The 10001-nt window shown below is 39.4% G+C and overlaps 1 protein-coding gene across 2 annotated transcripts; it reads left to right on the forward strand.

The window, feature by feature from the left end:
• Positions 1–491: 491 nt before the first annotated feature.
• On the forward strand, positions 492–9695 carry gdpd2 (glycerophosphodiester phosphodiesterase domain containing 2). 2 transcript variants are annotated; one of them, XM_079229098.1, is made up of 16 exons: positions 492–584; positions 2092–2321; positions 2990–3093; positions 3235–3328; positions 3566–3625; positions 3729–3827; positions 3943–4036; positions 4343–4488; positions 5235–5317; positions 5969–6128; positions 6233–6439; positions 6531–6679; positions 7502–7649; positions 7741–7823; positions 7911–7936; positions 8961–9158. In XM_079229098.1, exons 2-16 carry the CDS (start codon positions 2235–2237, stop codon positions 9011–9013), a joined length of 1593 nt encoding a protein of 530 aa, XP_079085224.1. In that variant the 5' UTR covers positions 492–584; positions 2092–2234; the 3' UTR covers positions 9014–9158. The 2 variants fall into 2 exon arrangements, with proteins under 2 accessions (XP_079085224.1, XP_079085223.1); XM_079229097.1 differs by lacking the exon at positions 7911–7936 and having other exon boundaries at positions 8961–9695.
• The last annotated feature ends 306 nt before the right edge of the window (positions 9696–10001 follow it).

The following is a 10001-nucleotide window of genomic DNA, read 5'->3' on the forward strand; positions in this document are numbered from 1 at the left end:
CTGTTGTGAGCAGTTTCATGTAGGATGTATGGTTGAAATAAAATAGATCCTGCATAAAACTACTCACAACAAGGTTTGCGGATTATTTAGAGTGACCCGACGCCTGTACTTCAAAAGGAGTTCAACATACCTTGGATATCTTTTTATTATCTGACTTAACAAACCCTAACAACCGTGATCACATTAAGCAGTCCTACAACGGGGATTATCAACCCATGGGCTTCTAATATGGCCATGAACACATTATGTTTTGTGATAGGATTTATGCCGTTAGGAGCCAAAGTATCTGTTTAGACTATTTGTTGCAGAGGAACTGTCAGTGTACACATTCAGTTTTCTTCCTTTAAGCTACACATTTCTCTCTGAAGCCTACTTGACTTGAACTGTTTGAATCCTCCCTCTCTGTTTGGGCTACACCCCTTCATCCCTTCATCCATTCATGTGGGACCATTGTCATTCAGTTCACGGGTGCACACCGAAGTGGAAAGGATGCCAGACAAGAGTGGATGTTAACAGGGTGGTTTTCCCACCGACTGTGTTTCAGTGCCAGTACAGAGAAATTTAACAACACAGTGGGATTTATGGTGAGTCTCGTTTGTTTAATTGGATAGATAGATAGATAGATAGATAGATAGATAGATAGATAGATAGATAGATAGATAGATAGATAGATAGATAGATAGATAGATAGATAGAAACCGTTTTGAACCACTGTTCCTGCTGTGTAATAAATATAAAATTACAAGAGAGTTAAAAACTAAAACAACAAACATAATACACAATATGTGGGTGTGTGGGTATTAAGTGATCTAGAAGGTTGAGATGATTATACAGTTACTATTATTAAATATTTCTGTTAAAGTGTAGACAAAAAAGATCTTTGATTTCAATGCTGTTTAAAGCAGTCGCTGAGAGCTTGTGAAATTGACTCATGCAGTTGTGAGTGTTTTGCTAATTCTTTTCTGGATTACAAACTAAAGACGGAAACTGAAAAGTAAAGTTGGAGGAAAAACGAGTTATGTTACTGTAACTAAGAAAGTCCCAGCAGAGCAGAATGTTTTCTTGTTGACGTTGAGTGTGAGGTGTGATTACCCTGTCATAAACATCACTCATTTTAAGAATATTTGATTAAATACTTCTATCTCTCATCAGTTTTTATTGCACCTACTAATTACAGTCTAAGTGACCAACCAGCATAGATTGATAACACAAAAATGTGCAGTGAAACAAGGCGCCTTGTGTTTCACATCAGTGACACTTACACCTGTGGGCCTGTGCAAACATGCACGCATTAAATGATGAGCTCCTAATTTCTTTTTAGAAAAATATTACTTAGAGGTCATTTTATTCTATACTGTAGAGAAAACATAAGACTGATTTTTGATTGTTAAGTTTCATCTCAGCTGTATCTGTTTGATCTGTTTAAAGCCAAGTCCATAACCTTGAACTTGCTTCATGATTTGAAGGCTGTGAAAGTGAGAACAAAAGGAGCATCGAAGTGGGGCAATAGCTGGCAAAACCTCAAGTCAAATCAAGTAAAACAAGAAACAGTTGGTCATGTTAAACCGTTTTCCCACGAGAAACCTTTACTCCTCACTGTGTCTCTTTGGTGGGTGACAAATAAGAGGTGCTCGAAACTTGGCACAACAGTTAGTTTATAAGCCCCAACACGTTTTATAGCATCTTGCTTTGCTCTATTTCAGGTTACATATCAACATGGAAGTTCCAATATAAACTATTTTAAACTAAACATTTATGAAGTCGCTATCTATGTCCAAAAAGTGTCCTTCACTATAAGTAATGTTTATTCTTTACAGTTTATTTCCTCCACCCCCTCTCTGTGCGTGCATGTGCCTGTCACTGTGGCTGTTTGTGTTGCGAAGGCTCCAACACTGTGATGTCACTGTGAGGCCAGTCTGTGCACTATACTCTCAATACCCCATGGTGCTGGCCATTGTGAGTGCTGCCAGTGGCGATACCCCATCTTGCACATAGGCTCTATTGAGGCTTATTGAGCAGGGATTGCCTTGATACCCCCTCCCTCATTTGTTTTCTGTCACAGTTGTCTTCTTTCCCTCCTACACTTCATAGGTCTAAAGGGGTGAATCAGGTCGGGCCTCTCCTCGGCATCCAGAGAAAGCGCTCTCTGGGCTCCCTCCATCCTTCAGGTGGTATCAGGTGTCCAGGTGAACAGGAGCTGCACTTACCTACACTGTGAATGAGGAGGAGAAGGGATGTCTCGAGACGATAGCTGTGGCAGAGTTTGCAGCAGGGGCTTATATAGCTGCCACTGGAAGCAAAAGAGTAAACCGGAGAGAAAAGTGAGTATTTGTGTTTGTGTTTTCAAATATAAATATATTTTAATATGACCATTAGGGAGATACGTCTCTTCACACAGCTCTCTATTATACGTTGGTTTGTGATGTTGATGAAATAATTGTCCCCATCTATTTCAGCCCGCAGGTTCCTTGTACTTCCACTGAGCATAACCTTTACAAATCCTTGTAATCATGAATTAACATTCCACCGGACTGAATTCAGCAATATCCAATGATTGTTCATTGGATATGAAAACATATCCAATGAACAGTTTTGCTTTGTGAATCCCGTGGTTTAAATGCATTTTAAATTGAACTGGATACCTTTTACTAGAGAAAGCTAATCGGATAATCGTAAGAAACACATGTAATGATGATGATGATGACAATTGCCTGCCAAGAAAAATAAGTGAACTCACAGGTCCTAACAGGCTTGTTTTGGAACAGGTTTATAAAGGGGAGGGGTTATCATTTTGTACAAAAATGAGAGGGTGGAGAGGTGTGTTGTTGATAGTGAAAGAGCATGAAGTGTTTGTGCACAAAACCAACATTGTCTTATCACCCTCTACTTTCACTTTCACGCACACACAGCATACCAAAATATCTTGATTATTATTTGAACCCTCAAACGCAGAAAATGAATAATATTTCACCTGCTCTTTTCATTTTAGCAAGCATTCTGTTGGTTCTCGGTTGTCACCCTGGTCTCGCTGCTCTCCTTGTGCTGGATGTACATCGGTCTGGTTACGTTTAATGACCGAGACGATGTTAACTGGTGAGTGATCACAAACATGCAGACAAATGGGCCACGTTGGATCTCTCACAAAAGCCCAGATTCCTTTCTTTTCTTTTCTTTCCATTTTTCGGGACCTTTATTCTGCTGACCCTGTGCTGCCCTCTTTTGTTCTATTATCAGGGAGGGCTTCACAAATCTGAAACTATGGGTGAATTGGTTCATGGTGCTGATCATCATTTCTGCAGTGCTAACCAGCTACTGTGTTCTGCTCCTGGTGAGTATACAGTGTTGATTCTGTGATGTTGAAAACTTATGGTTGGCAAGCACTGACTGCAGAATAAGGAGTGGTTCATTACTGGCCTGAGGTTAGATCTTCAGAAGTCTAGCTAAATAACAAACATAAGATAGTTTTACTGTACTATATAACCAGATATTATGGAAGCTTAAATTATTCTTTAAACATAGTATTAAGCCATAGTTGCATTTTATAACTCCGTACCGTTCATTACAGCTCTTTGCATTGGTCCACGTTGCCTTAGGGGAGCCGCTCAACTTACACTGGTTACACAAGGTAAACAATTTACCACACAACTTTTTCCCCCCAAATATGCATCATCAATTCAAGTTGTTTAAATTGTTGAGTGTCCTATTTGTATGTAATTTTTTTTACACAGATCTTCTTATTTTTTGGCGTGATATTCATCGCTATTGGAGTCACAGGAATTTACCTCAAGTGGCAAAGAGAATGGCCGACTGTTCCTCTGTCACTGCAGGTACAGTGAGGCTCTCGTGTCAAGCACTGACATGTTTTTGGGATCGATGACGGGTTTTTTTGTTTAGTTTCCTTGTTTACCTCATGCATTTCTGATCATGTCGGCCTCCTGGCAGGCCACAGCTCCTTTCTTGCAGTTTGGTGCCGTTGCAGCGTTGACCCTGCTGAGCTTGTTTGTCTTCCAGGGCTTCCACATGGCTGAGGGAAAATGTATGTCATCAGATGTCATTTAAAATCACACTTTAATCAGCTTCACATGATATCACATATGTATTTTAACAAATGGCTGTTGCTTTACGAAGTTATAAGTGTACAGAACTATTCATGTGTCGATATATGCAAGGGAATAAGGATAAAAGGACTGATGAAAGACATTCATGCTACAACCACAGTGCAAACACTGTTTGTTATTTACTCGCACTATAAGAGAGCTCTGTACAGGCCTCTCTTCAGACTCACCCACAGTGTAAACAGCTGAAGAGAATGATCTTATTGTTGGCCGTTTGTTGTCACTAGGGTCTAAGTTCCTGATTGCAGTAACATTTGTGGTGCTGTCAGCAGCCATCTTCCTGTGTCCTCTGAGCATCCAGTCTCCTTGTCTGATAGAGCCGACCAAATTACCTGAAAAACCAAAGCTTTTTGGTCACCGCGGCGCACCCATGGTGAGCATCCTGTTTTACTTGACAACACCCTAAAGGTACACACATGGTCTACCTTGCATTGTGTTGTGCTTCTTTTCAACTTTCATTTTGAACTTTGCTTTTCAACTTTAACTTTATTGTGCTCAAGGGGAAATTTGTCCTGCAGCCAGGTAACATAGAACCACAATATACCAAACGAAACCTAAATTATCACCAGCTGAGTCAGCACTACATTTGGTGGCCTGAGAGATGTTTATAGTCAGATGATAGCTGTTTCCTACTGCTTTCAGTCTTTATGCTAAGCCAACAGTCTCCTGGCTGTATCTTATTATTTAATGAACAGACATGAATGTCAATCTCCTCATCTGTACTATTGGCAAGAAAGCAAAAAGCAAAAACAAAGTTTATTTCCCAAAATGTCAAACTAATCATTTGTAAGCCAACCCAATATAAAAATCGACTGCTGCATCCATGCAAATATTTTACACAACACATAATGCTCTGTTGTCAGTATATTATAGTGTGTTATTTGATTTGTGAAATAATTTTTCAGTTCCACTTATTCACGTTACAGCTGGCTCAGCTGTGAACAAATGTCCGATCATGTGAGGGCCTTATATGCTGTGCTGTCCTCGCTAGTTTGCTGTGCTTCTTGAGTCCCCAATAAACTCGGCTTAACACGGTTGTGTGTGTTCATTTAGCTTTAGGCTAGTTTGTCAGCCAAAGCACATGAGTTTTTCTCCTCCATCTGTCTTCACTGTGTTCAGCTGGCCCCGGAGAACACCATGATGTCATTCAACATGAGCATCGCATGCGGCGTGACAGCCTTTGAGACCGACGTACAGCTCAGGTATGTGAACTTCAGTGAACACGGTGTGATCTTTACAGACCTATCGCACTGGCTGACTGTTAGTTGTAACTAATTGTAATTGTAGCACAGACTTTTCTGGTTGAAATGAAAACTGAATCAATTGGGACTTTCTACATTGTCATAAAATTTGACCCTCTTTCTCAAATTTCCGCAACACAGAGGATTGTGGGTCAGAACAACCAGAAAAGCGTGTTGGTGGTGCCCAACTATGACCAGAAGCAGTCGGACTTCTTGGTATTTTTATGTATCCTGCATTTTACATATTATGTATAGGGACGTGGTGAATGTTTTTCTGGAATACTAAATATGTGGGTGTGGGTATTGGAATGTACACCATGTCTGGCTGCCTTTTTTTAAAATGAGAACCCTAAATATTGCCACAATATAATGCTTAAAGACTCAATGCCGCAAGTCCCAGACAAAGTCAGCATCCTTACCAGCTGATTATCCATGTACAAGACTTGGAAAAAGGGGTGACTTTGAATGACAACATCCTCATCGGGGAAGGGCCTATGATCAGCTACTTCTCTCTGATCCTTTCTAATGCGGGCCACAAATTACGTAATGCACCTTTTAAATTTGGATGGTTTCGGCCTCACAGATGATATTTCTTCCTGTTTTCTAACCCAGTGAAGACAGAATTCCCTTCTTAATGCATGACCATAACTATGGGTTCTTGCGGCGAACGACAAATGTCAAAGAGAAGTTTCCCAAAAAAGACTTCAGCCACAGCACCAACCTGACCTGGGAGGAATTACAGAGTCTGAATGCAGGTGAATGGTTCCTGAAGGTGAGGGCGGCGCTTTGACACATACTTGCCCGCACACTGACTCATAAACATGTATGTGCCATCATGTTGCATGCCACAGTTGCAAGTGTTGTCTGGCTTTCCAGACAGATCCTTTCTGTTCAGTGTCCAAGCTCTCAGAAGAGGAAATGGAAACCGCCAGAAATCAGACCATTCCCTCCTTGCTTCAGCTCCTTAACCTCGCCAAGCAGCACAACATCTCAGTGATGTTTGACCTATATAGCCCCAACCAAGAAAATGACACAGTGGACATAGTCAACACCATCTTGAGTTCTGGCATTGACCAACACCTGGTAAGTCTGATATATTTAATTCTAATCAAATTTCAGATCGCTCATGATAAGGCATATCTTATTACAGTGCTTTTTTCTTTTCTTTTTACAGGTCCTCTGGCTACCTCCAGCAGAAAGAGAATATGTAATTAAGACTGCTCCAGGCTTCACCCAGGTCTATGACAACGAAAGTGCAATGCTGGACGAAGGGGGGCACCACCTGAATGTGAAATACAGCAAGTTTAGTTCAGAAGAAATCAGGTATAGGAATACATATGAAACTAAACACACCCAAGAGGCATGCACAGCAGTGTGTTCATTAAAAGTGTGTGTGTGTGTGGCATGCTAAGACTAGGTGCTGGCACTGAATATAGAGGCGCTGGATCGGCCTCCAGGGATTCAAATAATGTTCCAACCCAGGAGTGCTGCTCCATGGACGAGCAAACAAACCATTAGAAATAAAGAATGACAAACATGAAATGCAGTGCAGCAACATGTTTTGTGAAATACAAACTACATACAAATGAATCACTGGGCAGCACAGGTTAGCACTGTTTTTAAATCAACATATGTAATGGTATAACCTTTGATCACATGCATTAGTCATAACGAAATGGTGTGTGGGATGAATGTGTCTGGTCAGGGATCATGATGCTTGTGATGGCAGGGTGGGTGTATGCATGTAAGTATGTATCCCCTTATCCGTGTCCATCCATGCAAGCGTAAATACTGTATGTTTTTCATATGATTTATACATTCTATTAATTATGGGTTTCAAACCAATGCAAAAATAGTCTAATAAGGAAAGCATGATAACATTTCTAATGAAAAAAAAAGGAAAAAAGAAGAAAAGAAGAAAAAAAATACCTGCAGGAGCATAGTATGTACATTTGCATGCACATACATTCATACTTAGACACACTTATAAACACAGATATATTAAGGGTATAGACCTGCATACACACATAACTGCTGTCCTGCTTTCCATTGATTCCTGTCTTCCGATAAACTTCTGTCTTCATTTATCTGCATTGTAATCTCAACAAAGTTCTACACTTCAGATCCTGTGTTTGTATCTGACAGGGATCACCAGAGCAGGAATGTTACGGTGAACCTGTGGGTGGTTAATGAGCGCTGGCTGTTCTCTCTGCTGTGGTGTGCGGGGGCTAGCTCTGTGACCACCAACTCCTGCCACCTGCTCAAAGACATGGACGGGCCCGACTGGGTTATGGTGAGCAGTGCATACAGCTGCACGAACATCACCGCACGCTTTACTTCCCTTTCTGATTACCTCAGTAACGCCACATGTTTGTGTGTCACAGGCGCCTCTTACTTACAAAATAATATGGATTACAGCGGACATTGTATCTATTCTGATAATGACGGGACTCTTCATCTTTAAGTGGTAAGCAGTGCACACATTTGTGTCTTTTGTATGTAAATGTTGATGAAAGTGAATAGACTGACTCATCCACGTCACTGTTTCTGACAGGAAAACACGTTTCTGTAACAGCAAAGGTACTGGACGATTTCAATATGTTAAGGGTTGCAACTGATGATTGCTTTTATTATTGATCTATGCACAAATTATTGTCACAATTAATCCTTAAGTCTATGAAGATAATACAAATCAACTGAAAATCAACAAATCTGGATCCAGGAAAGGTTTTGGCCGTTTGGCTTGAAAAATGACTTAAGCGATTAATTGATTATCATTATTAGTAATATGTAATATTTTCTGTTGATGGACTAACTTATTAACCAACTAACTGTTTCAGCCCTATAGTTACCTTGATTACATTAATGATACTAAAAAAGACTTCTGGTATTTACAGTATTAACATTTGGGTGTTTCAGATAGCAACTTATATTTATATTTTGAAGTGTGTTCACCTATCTTTGAAAATCATTGCTATCCATGAATTCATCTTTCTAATACTTTTTTTTAAAGTATTGATATCAATCCAATACTTTGGGTTTGACATAATAATGTGTTAATAATGGGTTAAACAACGATGGCAAAATTTACTTAAAAAATGTGTGTCTGTATTCTTCTTTATAAAATGTTATAATGCAAGCTAATGAACAAGAGTTATTATTGTTCATATATTATTTACTGAAGCCTGATTGATCAGTTAGGACATCAATATCACATGTTCGATTGCCAGGTTGTAAAACAACATTTTTACGTGGACTGCTAGATCACTTACTTGGATCAATTTATTAACAACTTGTCAACATTTACATTATTGTTTCCAAAAAAAATGAAGACTTGAAAGATTAAAATATTTATTAACAAAGTTGTGTAGACAGTGAGAAACACATTTGAAATGGTTCAATGGATTAGGAATATTATAATGTCATCACTATAATAACAGAAAGTGACAAAAAAAAAGCTGGTTACGCAAATGTTGTTCTTATTAATAGTTTACAACTGATCTAGAAATTATAATAACATTATTGATCAACTATAAACAAACTTATAGCAATTAAAAATGTATCAATTTGTCTGTTGTTATAGCTGTTTTGTGTGACTACACAGGGACAGAGAGGCAAGAAGAAGAAAACGTTCCCCTTCGTTTTACCAATCCTTAGTAATTAAGGAGCAGTGTGCTGGTGAGGCGCCCGGGGAGCAACTGGGGGTTCAGTGTATTGCTCAAGGACACTTTGACATGCAAACTATGTGGAAACCAGGAAACAAACCGGCTACCTTGTGGGGTCAGGATGACCTCTCCATGAGCTACAGCCGCCCCAAAAGAAACAATACTTCAGCCTGGAAGGAGAAAGAACTGTCTCCCTTCTTATCCACCGGGTAGTTTGCCCGCCTCCAGTGGGACATTTTTCTGCCCTAGAATTGATCTTTTTCTGCACCACCACAATGTGTTGGACCTCAACCAGGAAGAAAGCAAGTTAATGCGAATAATTATACACTGTATTTTATCCTCAACTACATACATATTTGTGTTTCTTTATGTTATGATTCCATATTTTTTAAACAAATTTCTGTCTTTGTATTCTGGTTTTCTTTTGTTTTTTTAAACAACAGTCAAATTTGTCTACATTCTACCTTTTCAATAGAAATGCAGAAATACATAGCACAGCACATTTTACCTGCCCAATGTGTCGTAGGCCTACTATTACTTTTTAAAAAACTTTTTGCTGATAATAGTTCTACTTGGATAAATATTGAAAGCAGCACTTTTACTTGTATTGGAGTACTTTTACATTGTGGCATTTGTACTTTACTTGAGTAAATAAATAAATGAATGAATATCAACACTGAGATGATAAATGGTGAAATCTATGTGTTCCCTCCACAAAAGGCAGTCGTTCCCACTTTCCTTCACCTTCTGACTCATCTGAAACATGTCAAAAGATATTTCCATGTGTAAAAGAAAATCAGTCTCTGCAATTTTATGGACAATAAAACATAATCAAAATGTGTGCAGCATGATCAGAGATAAACGTCTGGTGCCGACATTACCCATGGTGCAACTCGACCTGGAGCTGCTGGCCTACATCCGAGATGAGGAGCGGTCTACAGGGTCTGGTAAATCTAACTCCACACCCAAGCTTACATTTT

The sequence above is a fragment of the Taurulus bubalis genome, assembly GCF_910589615.1.
Source record: "Taurulus bubalis genome assembly, chromosome: 13".
Lineage (NCBI taxonomy): Eukaryota > Metazoa > Chordata > Actinopteri > Perciformes > Cottidae > Taurulus > Taurulus bubalis.